This window comes from Palaemon carinicauda, chromosome 1 (assembly GCF_036898095.1).
Source record: "Palaemon carinicauda isolate YSFRI2023 chromosome 1, ASM3689809v2, whole genome shotgun sequence".
In the NCBI taxonomy this organism is placed as follows: Eukaryota; Metazoa; Arthropoda; class Malacostraca; order Decapoda; family Palaemonidae; genus Palaemon; species Palaemon carinicauda.
In genome coordinates, this window is record NC_090725.1 from 237,069,159 (window position 1) to 237,091,738 (window position 22,580).

The following is a 22,580-nucleotide window of genomic DNA, read 5'->3' on the forward strand; positions in this document are numbered from 1 at the left end:
TATCCAGTGGAATACTATTGCTACTCTCTTCTACTGACACTTCTGTTTCCTACCTGCATTGTTGACGTTCAATATTGTGACGCAGACACCAGCAACCAACCTTGGGGAACTTCGACCAAAGGAATAACTCTGACCCAATGTCACATTTAACCTTGGTATATGAACTGTGATTGCACCACTTCGCAGTCTCAAGTCTTGTATAAGATTAAAAATAATTGTACTCTACGCCCTACTGATTTAGTCATGAATTGCAGAAAAATTTCAATTTTCATTCATATATGTTGATGGAGTAAATGGTCCTGGATTTCAGTCTGCACGTGAAAGTAGGAGATAAGTAAAGAAGTTAAAAGAAATAAATAATTTGTATAATTCTCTCTCTCTCTCTCTCTCTCTCTCTCTCTCTCTCTCTCTCTCTCTTTTGAACGAATATGCATATATACACGTATACACGTGTACTCTTGCCTATATTCATAAATACAATCGCTTTTGCTGTTAACTGATATTTTGATTGCTATTGCAGAAGACTGATTTCTGCTTTATAGCGCAGACATGAATCGTGTCTAAAGTATAATATGCAGTTACTTCCTGCTAACGAAGAAACGGTGTTTGTTAGCATATAATCCATCATCTATGAGCATTCGCCCTTGTAGATCATGAGTGTTACCTCTAACCTTACAATTAATTCATATATTTTTTTCTCTGAAGTGTAAATAGCACGTGTAACCGTGATAAATACGAATGGAATTGTAATTTTTGGTTGTTTATATTGGGTTATAAATTTTAAAAGGTTTGCTTTTAATTTCTGCAAGAACTTTATAATTTTTTATCTTTGATCTTTGGAAATCTGTTATAATATATTGTTGACAATATACAACTGTAATTTTTTTTCTTGAAGAATTATTATTATTATTATTATTATTATTATTATTATTATTATTAGCTAAGCTACAACACTAGTTGGAAAAGCAAGATGATATAAGCCCAAGTGCTGCATCAGGGAAAATAGCCCAGGTAGAAAAGGAAATGAATAAATTATATGTGAAGTAATAAACCATTGAAATTATGAATTTTAAGAACAGAAATAACATTAAAACAGATCATTTATATATAAACTATAAGAAGAGACTTATGTCAGCCTGCTCATCATAAAAACATGCTGCATGTTTGAACTTTTGAAGTTCTACCGATTCAACCACCCGATTAGGAAGATCATTCCACAACTTGGTCATAGCTGGAATAAAACTTCTAGAATACCGTGTAGTATTGAACCTCATGATGGTGAAGGCCAACGATGGACACAATTAAACGAAGAAAATGAAAACAGGAAGATTGACAGAAATCGCTTTAATATTCGACAAATTATCTTTATTCTAACGTTATGAAATACGTGTTAAAAATTCCATGAAAGCTACAGAATATTATTTTGATGAATTCTGCCGATGTACAGAAATTGAAAGTGTTCCCAAAACAAATGATATAGTTTCACTCATAAAGCTCATTCACTCAGGCATGCATTTACTCTCGCCTTTACTCGTTTGTTTTACTCTCTCTTGAATTGGTTTACCTATTTTTATGACCCACTTCTACTATTCTTTCTCTCATTTAAATTGCTAAAATTGTCTCTCACCTATAATGCTACTCTCTCTCTCTCTCTCTCTCTCTCTCTCTCTCTCTCTCTCTACCCTAATAAAGGCACGAGAAGAGAAAACAGGAAACTGGAATTGACTCTTGAACCTGACGTTGCAAGAAAAGCGAGCCAGAGAGAAAAGAGAGGTATAGAAGAAAGTGAAACCTGCATCGAAGAAGAGTGAAGTTTCAAGTCGTGAGGAAAAGAAAAGAAAAAAAATTACAGGGACGTAATTTTTATAGTCGCATTTAAAGGCCAGAAACTTTATAAACAACGTTGCCAACAAGATATTATTAAAGTATCTCGGTTATTGTAATAATTCGACAGCATTAGCCGAGTAATGCCATGCAAATACTCGTATGCTCACATTACCGTACTTGATTTAATATTAATAACAGTAGTTATTGTAAAAGCCGAAGAAGTTGGCTGGGAGGGAAGGAGGAGAGACATGGGGGAGGGTTAAAGTACACATGATGATGAGGAGAGGGAGGTGGAAGGAGGGTCAGTTGTACGTTGAGGTACCATGAGCCAGGAGGAGAGGAGTAATGAAAGAGAAAGCTACTAGTGTTGAATGCGGGGGGAGGAGGGTAAAGGGTGAGGAGACTTCAATTCTCGTTTGTTTGTGTGTATGTGCGTGTGAGCGGAGGGAGTGAGGAGATGAAGGGAGGGGATGGGAGGGAATCGGTGGAGGGACTGGTTGGAGGGTTAACGGCGGTGTGCGAGTAGAGGGAAGGGGCCAGAGTCTAGACTCTAATCGGAGTGTAACTACACTTCAGTTTCTCCCCGAACAGCATAGCGCTAAGAAGCGTCCGCCAAGGCTCTTTCCAGCCGTGAGAGAGAATGACAGTGTGTGTGTTTGGAGTAAATCACGACACATTCCCCCACCCCTCAGGAGTAATTTTTATAGTGGGGTACCAATAGTGCAATGTGTTCATGCAGTGTTCTGATTTAGTGAGTGAAGTAGCAGCAGTGCCATGCGCATGCTGAGGCAAAGCAACTGATGACCCAAATGAATTAAGCCAAAAAGATCGTTCAGTGTCAGGATCTGCAGTGTTAAACAATAGTTATAGTTATTTCTCAAAATCTTCCAACTTCGAACTGCCTGTATGGTAGACATCAGAGTTGAACAACCGCCTCCCCACAAGACATCCATGATACCACAAGGTATTTACTTGTATTTATTATTTAGCTAAAGTTTGTTTCACCTTTGGAATGACAAAACCATTTGACATTCTGTTTCTGTGTGAGGATCATAAGGTAGCAGTGTCTGTGTTCAGCTTCAGTTGAGCTAATATTTATGTTTAGTCTTCATTAAGCTTTAAACGAAAGTTACTTTTGGTGTCAATAGCCTCTGCCAGCGTTTAGATGCAGCTCTAGTTCGAATTGTCATAGTTTCTTAGTCTTCATCAGATTAGGTGATCAATCTATTTAGTTATGCCATTTTAGGTAATTTACTTGTTGATGAAAGAAGTGTGTAAAAAAAATAGCAGAATTGGCATATTGATATAACAAAATGTCAAGAAAGACGTAATCCAAACGCATATAAATAGTATGAATCACACCTACAGTGATATTTTTTTTTATTTGTCAGAAATACTTTTGACTGTATAAATAACTTTACGCTAGAAAGAATCCCGTTTACCAGCAAATCATGACCCAGTGAAGAGTGCAGTAGCCCCGGTCGAGTAGATAAATTTGACATAGAAAACGGAACCACCATATCAACAGGTGTTTTGTTGCGTCCCGTTTTTAGAACTTCACAGCGGGAAGTTAAATATATCCATTATATGTACTCTAAGCTAGTCGGTGTGCGCTGTAAAACCGTCAGGTACAAAACCTAATAACGTTTGTTTTAAAATATTCAAGGTTTTATGAGAATTAGTAGTTACACGGAAATAATCTTATTCTGCTGAGAAGTTATAGTTTAGTGATGCAGTCGATCCATAAACAAGGATTTGAATAAGGTAATAAAATCTTGCTGTTTTTGTCAGTCAATGGTACGAGTGTAGAGGATTAGAAACCCAGATAGTTGTTTTCAAGGTTTGACCAGAAACAAATGAGGAGAATCGTTATTAAAAGCATGCCAAGATTTGCCAAGTACAGATCTAAACAACCAAAGCTATATCCTTATGCTACTCAGTGTTTAGTTGCTAGAGATTAAGCACTCACGTTTATGACATTGATTTTAATAGTATGATGTCTGGTGTGACTTTATTTGGTACCCATTTGTCTCGTCAGTGGTGTAATAAGAATCATCATTGCTTTGACTTCACTTTGGAATTGTATATTTAGATTCATGCACAAGTTTTTTTTTCATTTATGATGTGTTTTTTTTTTATTAAGAAGCATTCGAGACCTTAATTGAATGCCAATTTGACTACAAGCTAAAGGAAAAAAGAAAACATTGTTGAAACAAAAAGATTTACAATAACTATTAAGAAGTGCAATTTCAAATAATACCGTAAGGGAGGCTGTGTGCCAAGTATATTTTCATGGATTATGAACTCTTTGATTTAAAGGCATTTGATTGATTAATTACTTTATTCAAGAACAAAAATGTATTCAATAACAATATCTTCGTTGCTCATGGGCGAGGAAGTATACTTGGCGTGACTGACACATTATAAAATTCTCTTAAAAACTCCGGCATACTTATTTTACAGTTATTACCTGTATTGTTGCAGCATGTTTATTTCCAGTTATTCGTATGTCTATGTAGATATTGTTACTCTATCAGTTCTTTCTTAATTTGATTTTGTGATGAGATTCTATGTACTTGTGCGTGTATAGTTTATACATTATATATATATATATATATATATATACACACACACACACACATCCGTTACCGATAGTTTGATGTCAATAAAGAAGAACCAGGTATCAGAAGATAAACATTTGTGCTTGTGAAGTTCAGGGTTACTGCAACTCTAGGTAATTCCGGGTTGATTGTTGATGTTGTGATTGTTACAGGAAATTTGTTAGGTTGTAAAAGTGGAAAGAACATCAACGCATTTATAGTCTTCTTTTCAATTTCTAGTTTCGTGAGTAGTATGGACACGGTTACTTTATCTATTGTTTTTGTTATAATCTTTCTTAAAATTTCCGAGGCTATGTTTATTTCTTTTCAGAGACTTTTTGTATAAGTGTTTTTTCTTTAAATTTGCTACCTTTAGATTGACACCTTGTCGGTGCCTTTCCGTATGTGAATTGTGATTGTTATTAAAAGCAATAATATTGATTTTTACTTTGGAATTGTATTCAAGATGTTTAATCTAGTTTGAATTGTCCCTTGTTTTTAAGTCGCAGAGATGGTACTTGGCCTTCCATTTTGACTTATATATGCGGATACCCCTGGAACAAGTATAACCTCCTTTTAATTTGTGCGAGAGAGAGAGAGAGAGAGAGAGATTCTCTGTACTGAAACTCGGAAAATCTTTTACTTCATCTTCACCATTGCTATTCCGGGGTTGGGTACGGTAGTATTTCAGAGGTAAATTTCTTCTGTCTGAACGGGGAGTCTGGATTATACATATTTTTATGCAAAAGATATAAGAAAAAAGTAAAGTGACATATGGCTAATTTCTAAATTACATGTTAGTATTGTAATCTACAGTACATTATAGTGTTGTGAATGACGTGCTATGTAAATGTTTGTGATTTCAAGATTAAAAAAAAAATGGAAAAGATTGGCAGACTGTATTAGACAGTGCAGGTGATTCTCTCTCTCTCTCTCTCTCTCTCTCTCTCTCTCTCTCTCACGCGCGCGCGAAGTGAAAGGGGTTCGTTTAAAGCAAGCAGAAATGAATGCAAGCAAGGAGACTTGATTAATAATTGTGAGTTAATTACTTTTACGTTTGATTTTAAGAAGATTCCTACACTTCTTGTAAATTTCTTTATTCATCGTGAATGAAAAGTCTCTCAGGTGAAAGTGAAGATGGATGTCAAATTTCAGTCTTATTGATAAGTACTCCTTCCATATTATCGCAAGACTTTCGCTATAAAATTTGTTTTGTTTCTAAAATGGTAACCAATATTCTTTGTTACAAAGATCTAGCTAGTGATATCTAGTAAGCGTGCTTACGCTAGTTCAAATGGAATAGTTTCTTTCAAAAGCTACAGGATTTCTAAAGTACCTGGTATGCTAAAAAATTCTAAGAGAGAGAGAGAGAGAGAGAGAGAGAGAGAGAGAGAGAGAGGGGGTAACAGTCCATCTGTTCGTCTGGAGTATTGCATAGTCTGAGAGAAGCATCCTAAGTGCGTTTTAGGAGGATTACGTTAGATTTGAGTTACGTCGAGTCTGAAAAAGGGTGCAGCTAGACGAGGTAGGCACTACTCTGCTATTTGCGTGATATCACCGTTCTGTTCTCTTGAAGAAAATTGAAATAGACAGTAGAGGTGGGGGGTGTGTTCCAAGAGCTTAAGGGTCTGTTATATTCAATTGTTAATGAGACAGGTTTCTGTATGGTGCACCCAATTACGATAACTCTTGTCTCCTGCTGCACCGACAGTTTAAAAAAATAAAAAGATCTGCATTATATCTAGTTTGATTTAAAGGATCAGATTGTTTGTGTCTAACTTCTTTCATGTATATATGCAGTTATATCACATGTCTTCACATGTGTGATCGAAGAAGCTGCCTCGGGGAAGGTGAGACTCGCTCATTAGCTTGGCACCAATGCCATTTCCACGTGGGGTTGCCTCGTGCTGTTCACCTGGAGGAGGGGAATGGTTTTTGAAGAAAGGTCTATCTTCTGTGAAAATAGAATTTGAGAAGCTAAGAAAAACTACACAGTAAGCTATTGAATAACGGAAATAATTTCCCCTGATAATTATTAATATAATTAGTAGATACTTCTTACGCCGTATAATTCCTCGTTTCGTTTTGTCTTTGAACAGTTCTAAAACAGTATATGGAATGCCGATTTCCGTTTATTTCCATTTTCTGATTTTTGATCTATTTTGGGTAACCTTTCGTGCTTGCCATTTATCCTAAAAGTGTCATAAAATGTAAATCATTACGTGTAAGTCACCAATGCACAGTGCCTTAATTTCGAAATTCAGATGATTGAAAGAAAGTAAATTATTGAATACGGTCACGTTCTTTGTATCTACTAGGTAATAATCTGGCGTGGCCAATATCCGGTATGAAAGCGTTTCTAATATAAGGATAGTTCCGTTAGCAGGTATGTGAGCAAGTGACATTGCTATTTCCTGTCCCACTAAACCATCACGGTGTGGAGGAGAGAGTTTAGGAAAAGGGCCCAGGCCTGTGGTATGCATCAACCCGCATTTTGTTTACTGCTACTTGCTAAATATAAATCATCTAACATGCCCTCGTTAGACAGGCGATACATAGGTTATAACGATTACACGCATTTACAAGGATTTCTGTATGATTGTGAATTAGTTCATGATGACTGTATTATGCGTTGTTGTTGGTTTTGATATATATAAGACGGTAATTTTCACTGTGTGTGTGCCAGACTATTCAATGAGCAATTCTCAAGCAGTACATTTCTATCATTGTTAGCAGGAGGAGAGAGAGAGAGAGAGAGAGAGAGAGAGAGAGAGAGAGAGAGAGACTTTTATGTTATATATGGGGGCGTCGATATTTCTGTACGTCGTTACGTTATGGTAGGAAGAAGAGAGAAAGAGTCAGTCTCTTCGCTTTCACTTGACTCGGGGGAGTTCATTGAACGAAGCAACGACACAACGCAATGATGACGAAACTCGTGCGTCATTTGCTGTAGTGTTCTCAATTCGGCGACGACTGCATATGTCCAACTTCATAAAAAAAACCGTAAATTTGGTGCAAATTCAACTTTTTTTTTTTTTTTTTACTAGGTTAAGACGCGCACACCGTTTTTCGCTTTCCATCTCCGTGGATTTATGCAATGAAGTGTTGATTTTACGGGCTATGCTAACTATTCTTTCTATCTGATGGGCAATTAATATTCTATCCTACTTTGGATTTTTAATAATTTGATATGCATTCACACTTATATTACCCATGTTTGTCACTAGATTGTATGTAAAGCAGTTTATATAAATATGTATATATATATATATATATATATGTGTGTGTGTGTGTGTGTGTGTGTGAGAAAGAACAAAAGGATTTATGCACACAAATAAAAAGGTAATATTGATATGCATGCTGATAGTAGTAAGATATACTATACGTCCTTGCACTTGACAAGTGATGACAGTTGCAAGGAGCAAATGATGCAATGCACGAGAGATTTCACTGCATGGGGTACCAGCATTCAAACTCCCTGCCGTCTAGAAAGTTAGCTTTCCTATGATTAACTGAAAGTCAGACCAAGGTGAAGAAAATAACCTTGCCTCAGGTAGTGGATTATCCTCCTTTCTCCTCCTGCCTTTGTCCGTGTCTCCAGTCACTTCTTTCCTTTCTCCTTTCTTCGAGGAAACCTCGGGCTTTCTCTGTACTTCTATATTTATTAGTTGTTTGTTATCCTTAATTGTACTATCATACGTATCGTATTCTCGCAATCGTTTTCTTATTTTCCCTTCATCAAAGCGTCTTCTCTCTTCGTCGCCACCCCTCCCTCCCCTCACCACCTCTTACCTTTAGGAGTCCTTTCTTCTTTTCTTTTTCTATGCAGACGGACCTTTTCCTTCCAAGATCATTCGTAAGAAATTTACCCCTCGGTCTTCTATGATATATATATATATATATATATATATATATCCTGCCACACTTATAGGTTACATTTAATATGCTGAATATTCATAGTGGCATTATACATACAGCATTGACTTTTCACATCTTAATCCAGATTCAGATCAGAAGTTATATTTTTCCAAGGTCTATCATAGCATGTACTTCTTTGATAGATTTAGAGACAGACGTTTTCATTTTGTAATGCAACAGGGACAGGTGTTGAAAGCAGCGATGGTGGTGGTGGTGGTGTTGGCCAGTTCGACCTTGTGAGAACAAGGTCTCGATCCGGAAACATGATCAGTCTACTGGAGTCTACTTCTGACTGGTCAACTTCATAGTTTCTCTCTCTCTCTCTCTCTCTCTCTCTCTCTCTCTCTCTCTCTCTTAGTATGGAAGAATTAAACTAAATATTGAGCTTGTAATTTAGTGCCGTTATTATTACTCTAGCCAGGGTGTTAGCAGGTTTATTTGAAAATGTTGTTGTTGAAACCATTGATAACATTATGACATACATACCTGTTTTATTTATGTGTCTTCATGTATATCGCGTGAGTCTGGTATTGGAGTAATCCTTTCCATCGCAAAATACCATAAGGAATCGGTTAGTAGTTCTCTATTTCCATTAGTATAGCGTAAGAAATGCTTCTATTAAAGCAGCATCGGTTGAACTTACAAGATTGTAACTGCCTCATTTCTTAAGTTTCCACTTTCCTGAGTAGTAATTCGGGTTTGCAAATACTGTAAAGGTATTGAAATAACTTCCCTACATTCTTTGTTGGGTTTCCTTTGTAAACAACACACGTGTCGAAGTTCACGTTTCCACATGTCTGCATGTACGTGCAAAGAGCATTACGGAAGAGAGAGAGAGAGAGAGAGAGAGAGAGAGAGAGAGAGAGAGATTTTGTTCGATGCATCCACCAAAAGAAGGAAATGCACTCAGTTCACGTATGTGGAAGTTATTCGCTCATATCTATTTGATATTATTCAAGCAATTGCGCACTTTTATATATATATATATATATATATATATATATATACATAACATCAACAAATTTATGTAGGCTGATATTTAAATGTATAAAGATTGATTATACCTAACAACGTGAGGGCGTATGAAGGAAACTTTTTTTGCTAATTAAAAATCTGCCAATTGCCTGTCATCTTAGTATTCTTGAAATTAAAATGGCAATTGTTTACTTTTCTTGTTGACCTACATCTTCAGGCTGTAGAGCCAGTGTTGACAACTAATCAGAAATAATGGGGATATATCAATTTCTTTTAAAAAGTATGATGGCATTCGAGTTTCCAAGGGTATCCCTTACATGTGTTCGATCGCGCATAAGGCTTTGGCTTAACTTGCTTAAGAATTATTCTATCGGTGGCTCTGAAGTACTGGAATATTTCTTTCTACTCGTTTGATATGTAAGCATAATTTTTCATGTTAGAATTCTAGTTTCCGTGAATATGTAGATTAAAAAAAAAAACTAAAAATTCATGCTCATAGGGGCGAGTGAGAATATTGGAAAGTACAGTTATCTATTTTCTTTTTTTTTTCAAAAATAACAATTCCATGATGATAAGCAGTAGGAGCCCGTTTTACACGAAATATGTGGCAATCTTAAACAACCAAGCAATATTGAATAGTAAAAAGCTACAAAGATGAATGAGCCTGAGGTACAATTTTGAAACTCTATCCATAAAAAGTATTATAATGAGAGAGATAATTCATTTTCAGCTATAAATATTTGGTAAATTAACAAGCTGTCCAGTGGTGATGAAATTTAACGAATCTATATGATTCATCCCGAATCATCATTATTTTAATCATGGGTTTGATAATCTGTTCAATTAATTCTGAAATTGATTCTGATTACAACTGGAGGACTGATGAGGCTTAGCCATTCAAATTGTCACCTCCCCTCGCATCTCACCTTCCACAATATTAATGGATGGATGAAAACTGGTCGATAAAAAGAAATCATTGCGGTCCTATTAAATTTGCTATTTGAATATTTGCAAAATTATGATCGCTTCTTAATTTACGAATTAATGAATTTATGAACATCATGAAGAATTTTTTTATGCTCTGGTGTTTTTATTTCTGTAACTGAATTTTGCTATTCTTTAATTGGTTCATAAAGATGGTTCACGTGTTAGGGAAGAATAGTATTACTTTTTGTTTAGCTAAATCTACGAATATCTGCTTGTGCGTCTCTCTATATCTGTATAATCTTTAGTCATATATTGAAGGTGATTGCATTACATTACATTTCACCAATCATAAACCCACTAAACTCTGATAAGCACCTTTTCATTTAAAGCAGTAGAACTTCGCTTTGCCTCTATTCAACCCCCTAAATTTGTGCGTAATGGTTGTCTTTATGTCATCCTAGAAGTACATCGACATTGACCAGTTGACCTTCAGATGCCTCCTTGAGCCTTGAAACTCCTGGTGTTGCACTTCATTCCCAGCATATGTGTCTGGGTCTTTGTGTAGATGAAAGCGAAGCCTGGTTTCTCATATTAGTTTTGAAGATTTTTCAAATGTAGCACAGTTATTGTGGAAGCTCAGATTACTTGAATGCTTACCGTAAGACTACTATGTTATACACAGTTTGTATATAGTTCTTCTGGTTTCGAGTGTTTGTTCTCGTTGAGTTGCGTAATTCTCTCGGACGGTAGGGCGAGCTTTGGAACTCGCATCTACCCCCATTGAAAAAAAAGCTTAATTATGCATTGTGCTTTTTTGCTATTAATTTTCATCATGATGTTGATATTCCCAGCTGATTTTTCTGATTTCGGCTGTTTTCTCAACTTAACATCTGCCCCATTTGGTAGTGGGAGTGGTAATATTTACATTGCTGGTGTCCCTTCATAGACGATTCAGTTCTTTCACGGATGATTTATAGGTTTTGATAGTACATATAGATTTTTAAAAAATGATTGCCACGTAACCGTTATAATCAGTGTTCCAATATATACTTCTGGTACGTTTGGACCATATTTAGTTATCTGATTATACCAAAGTTAATGTAACCAAATTAATCGTATTTTGAATTAAGTATGCGAACATTTAGAGAAAATTAAATTTAAATAGGAATATATTAATCATACGTAAGAAAATGTGAGTGGCAATAAGACACTTTTTTTTAATGAAGAAGCATAAATAAAGGAAAGAAAAGATTAACACGAAGGAGAACATTTTGTTAACAATTGATAGAGTGGCGTCGGGTGTGGTGATGTGAGAGCACCTTGACTCCTACATGAAGGACAGTGGGACACCCCCACAAATACCGAAACTCTTCCCCCTCCAGTGCCCTCCCTACTTTCAGGTGCTTGCACTAGCAGAATCGCAACTTCTGTATTTCTTACACCGTTCATACAAAAGTGTGAACAGATATCGACAATATGGATAATGATGAAACAATTATGATATACCTTAACCGTTTGTTTCTAGTTGTAAAGAAATGTGTCTAGTAATACCAGAAAAAAATCACAGCCACTGCCACATTTATCCATATATATATATATATATATATATGTGTGTGTGTGTGTATATATGTATATATATATATATATATATATGCACCATATCTGTATCCTTTGGGTTGGGATTGCACCAAAAGACTACATCCTTAAAGATTTTCATCATGTTTGTAGAGATGTTTTGATAGTCCTACGTTCCTTTTCTTGACCTCATCAGTCGCTGAAACCCATTGCCAGCAAGTTGAATGGTAGGTACGCCTGGAGTGATCCACGGACCTAGAAAATGTAAGAAGAGTGCTACAATACTTGCCCATGCCATCCACTTCCGTTGATTGAATCTTGATGAGAAATACTATCGTCCTCTCTTAGAATTAATGGCGTTAGGGTACTTTACATCCTTAACCATACAAGATTCTATTATATCTTGTCCATAAAGAGCTGTTCTCTTGGTGAAAACCATTCCTTCTCCCGAATGTGATTACTTAATGTCCCAAAAATCTTTTTAAGATTGTTCCTGATTATGTAATGCACTTAAACGTATTTGGTACGCACCACTTCCCCCATTCTGGGCTACTACTGCTATGAGCAGATTCTTGTTTATAAAAAAGGAAAGAGAATGTTTTGCATTAATAATCTGTACGTAAAAAACAAGGGTCAGTATTTTGGAACTCGTTTTGTGTAGCCAAGACTCGGGGAGTTTGCTGTTTGGAAATAGCTACAAGACTTCAGGACGGCTTACTGTTGAGGGCACTGGGTGACCTTGGGGGTCTTGGGTAGGATGTTTTGATCAAGAACCCGACATTACATTGGTACCGTTAAGACTTGCTCGCCACTAACACCCGTCCTTTATTCTCTTCGGTTGTATGCTGGTCCCCCTTCCTCTATTTTTTTATATTGGGTGAAATCTCCCCCCCCCCCTCTCCAACTCTACCCACAATTTGTTTTTTAAAAGGGGTTTGCAACTGTTCTCAGATACCAATTGCTCTCAGGTTTTCGATGATCGTCTATCTTATTTTTGTATAACATGTGGATGGACTGGAAACTGGTGAATTTTGCTCTCAAAATTATTTAATCTTTTCTATAGTTAAAATCTATATAATCGAGTTCGTGCAAGAAAAATAAACTGCTTTGGAAAATTTTACTTATAACGAAAACTTTGTCATACATTTGTCACTACTTTTGATGCCCAACGATCTTTCGGGATTTTATTGCCTTCGCCCTTCGTCACTTGCAATATTTTCCCTCAAGTCATATCATTATACGCACAGACTGACCGTGACTTTTAACTCAAGGACTCTCTTGGTGTCAGGAAGTGAGCAGAACTGGTGTTTTGCTACATTGTTGGTCCCTTCCCCCCCCCCTTTTTTTTAAGGATGAAATTGTATTTTTCGGACTCGTTTTGTGTTCTAGGTAACTGGATGTATCATTAACATATGGATGAAGTTTATTTTTAGGTTGCCTTGTATTTTCACGTTACCTTAGTTTCTGTGTTTGAGGTAATTATGGTAAACTAAAGTTTCAACTCTTCTTTTCTTTACAGGAATTATGACGGTGACGTTGCTCCAGTGTGAGGGCGTCAAAATGAGCCTCTTCCAAGATCTCAAGCTCAAGCGCCGAAAGGTTGACTCCCGGTGAGAAAATAATTAAACTCTCATAAACAATTATAAAGACGTAGTGGATAATTTCGCAAATATAATTATGCTGTCCTGTTTCTCTAGTATGTAGAGAAATACAGTATTTATATTATTGATGTAAATGAGCATTTTTTTTTATTCGTATATGAACATCTTTGTTGTTGATAATGTAAATAATAGTTTTTAATATATAGCAACTTTACAAGGACCCTAAAAATTTGATAAGTTATTTTTAAATTATGGCCAATTAATTAAAGCATGTAGGCCGAAGACCGGTTTATGAAAGATATGTTGCTTATAAAAAGAATGCCACACATAAAAACTAGTTCTTACAAGTGTGTGGAGAAGGGGAAGTTGATAAACTCTACGGGATTATATTGTCAAATTTCACTTACTCATAATTTCCTTGACTGAGTGAAACATCTCCTTAGCATAACATAATGCATTTGATGAATACGAACTAATAAGAAAATCTTCTATTGTCCTTGCAAGTTAACATAAAAACTAATTAAACTGAATGTTCATTTCCTTTTCACTATATGATAAAATTATGTATTGCATTTAATGTTTGGAGTACAGTAATTATCTTGACAATGTTGACACCAATGTTGGCTACTGTTCTAAACATTGTGTTGAACCATATTGGATAGTCTTAATTTCCTTTTAGCTTAATTTTATAGTAAGAATAATTTGAATTCTGAATTTTTATACTGGGAGAAAAGCATGCTATACTTTCCATGTTTTATGGATCTTTTAATTGGATTAAAACAAGAATTTGTCCCATTCATGTAGTCACAAAACTTGTATAAAGATATTTTACTAGTTTGTTCATATAAAATATCACGACACAAACAAGGTCTATAATGACAGCAAATATAGGTACCATTGCGTTTCCCCTTCACTATTGTTTATCTACATTCTCAGGTGCAGCAGTGATGGCGAGAGCTTGGCGGAATCGTCCTCGTGCTCCCCAGACTCTGGGTCATCAGGAGGTGAAAATTCTTCCTGTAGCCCCGTCCAGCGCCAGGCTACATACTTGCCACCAGAGTCACCCCGGGCTTCCCCTCAGTTACATCCTCATATTGAAAGGTAAGTTATTTTCCTTGTTTAGTCAACATTGACATCCAAAAGCTACAGATACTTGTTATTGAGCTTGAATAAAAAACTCAGTGTCCAAGATGTGACAGGTGGCTTTATTGTTTTCTTATCTGTTAATCAAATTATATTTTGTTGTCTGAATTACTGTTAAAACCTCCCTCCCAATTTGTGCTAAATTTCTAATCTTAATCTTTTTTTTATTGTAATTAAGACAGATTACTATTCACATTAGAAATTGAGTTTAGAGCAGATGCCTCTCTTTGCTAGCATATAAAACTTTTTTTTATCATGGCAAGCACTATGAAGTTATTAATTACTCTTAATTTTGAATTATTGCATATACAAAGGCTTTAAGTTTATAGTATATTGCATCTCCTAAAAATTTATCATAATTTCAGATCCTCCCCTGACAGTGCTGGAAATGAATTCGGAGAGGTCAAAAGCAACAGAGATTATGAGCAGGAAGAAGATCCTCGTGATCCTCATGTTTTTGATGGAGGTGGAACACAACCAGTCACATCATCTGGGGTGTCGGCTATGTCTCACTCTTCTGGTATGCAACATGTCCACCCAAGTGATGAAGTTGACCTTCCTGAAAGAATGTCGACTACCCCTCCACCTCCTGATACTAGTGAGCATTTACCAGAAATCAGCTCTGTATCTGCAAGCACACCCCTTCCTCCTCCATTAGTATCACTGGCACCTCCATTAAATGGATTAGGTGCCATGCCAGCAACTCCCTACACTCTTGCTGTATCCATGGCAGGCCTAGCTCCTGGTATTGCCAGTTCAGCAATGGGCCTACGTTGTGGAGCACCCATTTCTGTTGCACCACCTTATTGGGTTGGGGGTGGTGGTGGTGGGGCCTCGGCAGGCAGTGCTGCAGGGCCTGGAGCCAGTCGTGTGAATGGAGTTAGACCTGAATTGATAAGTGGTGGTATTGTCCAATCTTCTCCTGCTGCTCCTCCACCAGCAGCTGCCCCTGCTGATAGCAGTAGAGCTGGGTATTCACCGCGTCTACAGCGCACACCTACAGTTATTATGGGAGAGGCAGGGGGAGTTAAAACCATGTTTTGGACAGGATCAAGTGAAACCATTACACCAGTATCGCAGGCACCCCGAGAAGTAATTTCTTGCCCCAGTACTCCATGTGTTTATGGTGCAGATACAAGTGATGCAGTGCGTGCCTCAGTAGATGCCCTCATGTCATTAGGACAAGACAGAAGAGGGTCACCCCCACAACTTTCCCCCTCTAGTACACTATCCTTGTCACCATCAGCTCGCTCTCCTATGACTCCCAGTTCAAGGTCTCCTCACACCCATCCCCCAATTTCTCGTTCCCCATATACTGTAGCTCCATCTTCTCCTGGTTACCAAGTAGTACGTTGCCTAGGGTCTCCACAAAGTTCCCTTGGAGACCTTCATGTACTTCAAAATAGTCCGTATGTACACTCGCCTAGCAGTGTTGACACTCAGAGACATTCTTCAGCTCCACTCAACATGGAAAGACTTTGGGCTGGGGATAGAAGCCAGTTGCCTCAAACTCAGCCAGATTCTCAAGCAGCTCTCAATCTAACTACTGTGGGAATGTGGGGAGCTCGTGCCAATGGCATGGATACTGGAGTTAGTGTTCCATCACAGCCAACTCAAACAGAAGAAGATGAAGATGACCAACCAATGATATGTATGATCTGCGAGGACCGGGCAACTGGTCTTCATTATGGCATCATTACTTGTGAAGGGTATGTATTGTTGCCTAGTAATTGTCCAGTGCATTATTGTTTTCATAAATGCTAATGAGAATTTGTAGTAGTAGAGGTATCTTGCTCATAATAAATAAAATTTTTATTTCAGGTGCAAAGGCTTTTTCAAGCGAACAGTGCAAAATAAGCGGGTGTACACTTGCGTAGCTGATGGTGATTGTGAAATCACAAAAGCACAGCGTAACAGATGTCAGTATTGTAGATTCCAGAAATGTTTACGTCAAGGCATGGTTCTTGCTGGTATGTATCTGATATACAGTACAAGATTAATCTTTTTTTTAACAAGTGTATTGCATAAAAAAGTTCTAGCAATACCTGTTCTTTTATATATAAATTTCAACTTTTAATTTCATTTTAGCTTTTTAAGAAAATAGAATTAAAATGAATATATAACTACTGTAATCATACCTCCTGTATAACTTTTGTGTAACCAAACCTTTTTTCCTATTCCACTTTAGCCGTGAGAGAAGACCGTATGCCTGGCGGCCGTAACTCTGGAGCAGTATATAATTTATATAAGGTAAGATTTTCCAATGATCTCGTCCATCTTTTAATCACTTGTGCATTGTTGCTACCCCCAAGAACAGTTTAGTAACAGAAGGAATTTGATAGTACTATTATATTCCATTCTTGCTAGCTTAAAGAAGAGAACAACAAGTTTTGAAATTTGAAGAGGTTGACACTGCCAAGAACCCTCCCTTCACCCAGCAATGGAATAAACAATGTGTTGTGAATAAACTTGTTTTGAAAATAAAACAAACTGTGAAACCAAGTGAGACATTTAGACATGTATTCCCACATAACGAGACTCAAGATATTTTTTATTTTATTTTCTATATTTCTATTATTTTAAAATATCAGATTCATTGGTTTTGTAACTGAACTGAACTGATTATATCTATTTACTTAGAATTATATACTTGTGGGTTGACAAGCTCTTATCATTTTGTGAACACTGTTTGGTTCATAACAAGATCACTTTTCCACTAATCCTTTGGAGCCAGTGGTTTTTTGTAGGTTTTTTCTCAACAAGCTCAAGGACAGATGGTGAGGGTTATCAGCTTATTAACAAAGTGTAGCTTATGACTAAAATTGGAATGGAGGTAAGGTGCCATTGCCCCTCAAGCACGATCCTCATTTGTAGCTTCTGAAGTGCTTTCATTATGGCCAGACACACTGTTTTGCATAATACAGGTAACAGCTTTAGCTTTGTTAAAAAGAATTCCTTATGGTGATAGAGATGTTTGTTCATCAAATATTAGTGGATATGCCATACTTTATGCTTGTTGTTACACGCTACATGTTAGCTTTTGTATAATTATGTGTTGTCCATGATGAAAAAGTGGGAACATGCTTCTATGTTGTGTCCAGTGTCGGCTTTTAAGAAAATTCAAATGACATTTTATCATATAAAAATTTCAGCATTGCTGTTAAGTAGTCCTAAGTGACAAAACCCAAGCATATGAAACTGTACTATACTGAAAATGTTTTTCATTACAGTACATATACTGTACTGTATAGAAGTAAGTTTATCATTACTATACAGTATTTAGTTGTCTCGCATCTTGAATATGGCTTTTAATACTGAAATTAATCAGTAATGGTATTTATTCATTTGAATATTTATTAGCCAAAATTATTCTTGCTACTTAAATATACCTTGGTGAAAGGTATTGCTGTTGCTGTAAACTTACATAAATTTTTTCACATTCTTTAAAAACTGCTTCAAGTGTCTAGTAATTGGTCATACATACTTGACATTTCCTGTCTAAATTAGGCAAGGAGTTTTACGTCAGTACTTTGCTGCCATGCATGGCATACAGTAATTATTAGTCATGTTGGACATCGTTTTGTCAGTGATGTGTGGCCTTCTTTAGTTTCATAATTTCTTTTGTTTCTGGAGCACTGCATGATTTTATTCAATTATCTTATTTTTAGTTGATGTGCTGGTGTTCTGTTAGATCCTGTAGTTATTTGTTTGTTAATCATCAGTTTGCTCTACCATTTCTTACTTTGATACTTTTAAGCATGACATTTAGTTTCAGTAAATGGTCTATAATGCTTTTTCATGATTACTTCGATAGAAATGAGTGTACAGTATTATTTTCACCTTCTTAGATGTAGTATTAAGAAAAAAGGACTGCTTTGATTTTGTCTCTTTTGTGGGAATAGGACTATGCAATATATGTTTTGTGACAATAAAGTTGGAACACGAGTGTGTACAAGAAATAAACTTCAGAAGTGAAGGATTGTGTCTAAATCCATCCCGTGAAGACTAGGCCTCCAGTGACTACACTGATTAAAAGCAGTTGTGCGGACACTCCTGGTACACAACAAATGCTTCTTGTGTGGCCTGCATGGACCAGTGAGAAAAACTATTACGTTTATGGGTATAAAGTCAGAAGGAGTACTGACCGTAATACACTGATATTAATCCCTTAGCCATTGTGGTATAAAGCATGGGATGTACAGTGAACTATATGAGTGATTATTCTTTTATAACTATGAAAATATTTAGAAATATACTTTTATGTTGAAACTGTATTATAAAGCATATTTTGAAATATTTAAATGGTTCACCTTCCTAATTTTTCATTAAAGGTAAAGTACAAAAAGAAGAATAAGAAGAATGGTCAAATGAAACCGGGGACTCCTGCTCCTGAGAAGAAATTTAACCTTGATCCCTTGATGACGTCGGGTACAACTTCTTTAGCGAACTCTCCCATCCCAATGCCTATTTCCCGTGCCCTTACATCTCCAGTTTCTTCGCCCATTACCAGTGGCCTCAATAGTGGGCACATCCTCAAGGCTGCTCTCACTAACCCATCGGAGGTAAGTGTGTTGTTCTAAAAGTTTTGATTTATGAATTTGGGCTAAAATTGCCCAGCGCTGGGTCTTTGAGGCCATTCAACAACCAAGTGCACCTAGGGTAAAACCCTAGTTATGCTTTTGCAATTAGTTTCTGTTAACAATATTATAAGATTACTGCTTTTTAAAAAGGAGCATTTAATAATAATACACCAAATGAAACAATTATTAGTTGATTAATGAAAGTAAGAGATGCAATTATGAGCAGCAAGATGCATTGTTTTAATGATGATTTAAATGTTAACAGGTGGCACACTTCAGGCAACGCCTGGATAATAACGTAACTTCAACTAGAGAAAGAATGTTGTCGTACCCTGTTGCAGAAGCCATGATACAATTACTTATAGAGTGTGATGACTTTGAAGACATTGCTACTTTGAAGGTATGTAATAGTTGTAAAATTTATTTAACATCAATATATTACTTTATGATAAATAAATGTCAATTTTATACATTCCATTTATTAATATACAGTACTGTACTTCTTTCAGAATCTGGATGATTTACTCGATCACAAAAGTGACCTATCAACAAAGTTACGACAGTTGGGAGATTCTATATCCATAAAACTTGTTCAGTGGACCAAACGCCTTCCTTTCTACCATGAACTCCCCGTTGAGGTCCATACCAGACTTCTAACACATAAGTGGCATGAGCTTTTAGTCCTCACCACTTCAGCCTATCAAGCAATATATGGTCTTCAGAAACTTGGGTCCAGATCTTCAGATGGTACTGAAGCAGAATTTCATCAGGAGGTAATTGAAAGTTCTTCAAACAGTCTTCAGTAGTTTCCTATTTTAGAAATTAACAAATTTACATATGAAATTACTTTGACCCATAAATATTTTAATAATGAAATTTAAATTTATTCAATTATTAGTACGGTGCTGATAAAAGGTGATTTTTCCTCCACTACATGTTACAAAAAACTAAAATATATCTAAACCCCCAGGTGTCAAACAACCTTTGTACCTTGCAAACCTGTCTTAATTCTATGATGGGTAGACCTATCACAATGGACCAGTTGCGACAGGAAGTTGGGGTGATGGTAGAAAAAATTACTCACGTCACGTTGGCATTGCGCAAAGCAAAAATACAAATTGAAGAATATGTATGTCTGAAAGTTATAGCAATGTTGAATCAGGGTAAGTGTATTTTACAGTTATATTTACTTCTAACAGTTTATTGATTTGATAATGTTCAAAGTTTATCTTTCATATTGAAATAGTTTTATCAACCCTTCCATTTTCATATAGTATTAAATTGTTCATCTTTTTCATTAGTTACAAGAAGTGGACATAGTGAGCTGGAAGTTATCCAAGAGAGGTACATGAATTGCCTTCGAACTTACTGTGAAACCCACTACCCTTTCCAACCCAACAGATACCAGGACTTACTAGTCAGACTTCCAGATGTAAGTACCATATTATACAGATGTGTTCATTGTGCAACAGATACTTCTTAGCTTTAATCAAATGACAAAAATAAAACTTTTACTACAAAATTAAGACTACTGTAGAATATCAATAATCACAGTACATACATAGTTACACTAAGGTAAACTGCAAAAAATGTGAGAGGTGAGGTTTGCTGCTAAGTGTACAGCATAGTCATACTAATTGAAATTGTTCATAATGCAGTCTTGTTTACAATGTTAAAAACTCACTTGGTTTTCTAAAAAACATCCATATTATCTTTTAAGTCATGGATGTCTATAATGGCATTGCCGTAAATTCCAACGGAGTGCCAAGTGCACCAAATTCCTGCTTGCCTATATCAGAAATGTGAATCGTTATTACCTATCATGTTGGAAGGTAAAGAGATTTTCAAATTGACCTCTAGACATTTGAAACAATATCCATCTTCTTCCATTTAATTCAATTGCAGTAAATGCTTTAACAGAAGAATGGTTCTCAATAAAAACTTATGAAACATAAACTTGGCAAGAACCCATGAAAATGAATGTAATGTCATTAGATGACAAATATGTAATGTTCTGTAAGGTAGGTTTATAAATAAGAATTTACCTACCTAAATTTGAGAAAAGCACCTTCTAAAATCATGGATGAGCTGCTGTTACAGATATGTCTAGTTAAGGATGGTTGATTGGGTAGAAGAATACAAATTTCAAGAGCTTACATGAGCACTGTACTCTTCTAACTTCTTCAGCCCCAAAAGTCAAACTTCCTCCTAGTCTTTATTAATTGCTCGTTCTTGAAACTAGCCTATCCCAATATTCTCAAAAAGAGCTCAATATTGAGAAAAATCTCTAAAATACCTGTTAATAAATTCAAGTAATTTTAACCTTATAGCAGTAGCCACTGAATATTTTCAACTAGTTGGAATAATATTGCAATGTAATGTGTGGTTATAATTTTTCAACCTTTTCTTTAATCTCTACTTGATAAATAGTTGGCACTGCTAATTTGCTCTGTTAACCATAACTTCAAAGATCAATTAATAAAAAAATTGGCTAAGAAAAGGATGTAATTCTTTTTGAATGGATTGGATTATAAATTTCAGGCCAGAGGCTAGGCACTGGAAACTAAAGAAACCTATAATACTGAATTAAGAATAAATAACTTCATAAAAAATATCATGTATTTATTCAACAAGAGCATCTACATCCATATCTAAAATATCAGTGATGGATTTACTACTGTGATGGCATTTCCAAAGCCGACTATGACAATTTGAACAGCATACTAGAATATGCTCAACCAACAGTAATCTGTCAGGGACCAAACATTAGTACCCTGCTACTATGTAGAATGTGTTTGTGTGAGTTGGGAATGATGAAGCTTTATATTTTTTAAAAGTGTTCTTGGATATCTTTATCCTTCCAATGCTAAGAAACAACTTTGGGGCTCAAGCCTGAAGTGCCAATTCCATAAGATAGCACCATAGGGCCCCCGCAGTACAGAGAAACCAGTTGTATTTTGATGCCCTCTGGATGCCTCCGGAGAAGAGATGGAGGACTTGAAATTACAAGCGACATACAAATGCCAAATTTCAAACTCTTCGTTGAAGCTAAAGTAGCCGGAAGACTGTTTAGAGTCAGATCTTCGTGTGACGCTCATATGGGGCATGCATAGACTTAAGAACACTGGTCACATCCCACTCTGGGTCCTGAGATTCCTGGGTGGGCACAACTGCTTGAGGCTTCTTATGGACATAGATAACTCCCACAAGGAATATAGGTCTATTTTCTCCATCAAGAGATTTTGTTCAAAGCTAAGCAGTAGTTTTTCCCCACCACGATTGAAGAGTGATCTGGGCTAGTCGCAGCTACGATCAAACCCTTTAATGGCAGAAATTGGTCACTTTCTTGGAAGACTGCTGCAGAGACCCATCATAGGTCCATGGACATAACATCTCCCAAACAGTCCCTAACAAAAATCTTTCACAAAGTAGAT

General features: G+C 36.3%; 1 protein-coding gene across 7 annotated transcripts in view; it reads left to right on the forward strand.

Annotated features, from left to right (window-relative positions):
* Positions 1-22,580, forward strand: part of Hr4 (Hormone receptor 4) — a 497,205-nt gene that overhangs the window by 470,795 nt on the left and 3,830 nt on the right. For 6 of the 7 annotated variants that reach the window (XM_068388068.1, XM_068388077.1, XM_068388050.1 and 3 more), the window contains 10 exons: positions 13,342-13,432; positions 14,360-14,524; positions 14,932-16,275; positions 16,388-16,536; positions 16,755-16,816; positions 18,898-19,128; positions 19,412-19,546; positions 19,656-19,919; positions 20,117-20,309; positions 20,448-20,578. In XM_068388068.1, coding sequence (XP_068244169.1) covers positions 13,347-13,432; positions 14,360-14,524; positions 14,932-16,275; positions 16,388-16,536; positions 16,755-16,816; positions 18,898-19,128; positions 19,412-19,546; positions 19,656-19,919; positions 20,117-20,309; positions 20,448-20,578 — 2,760 coding nt within the window. In that variant the 5' untranslated portion in view covers positions 13,342-13,346. Of the gene's footprint in view, positions 1-2,372; positions 2,792-13,341; positions 13,433-14,359; positions 14,525-14,931; positions 16,276-16,387; positions 16,537-16,754; positions 16,817-18,897; positions 19,129-19,411; positions 19,547-19,655; positions 19,920-20,116; positions 20,310-20,447; positions 20,579-22,580 lie in introns of those variants that run through there. The other variant, XM_068388039.1, reaches the window with a different exon arrangement.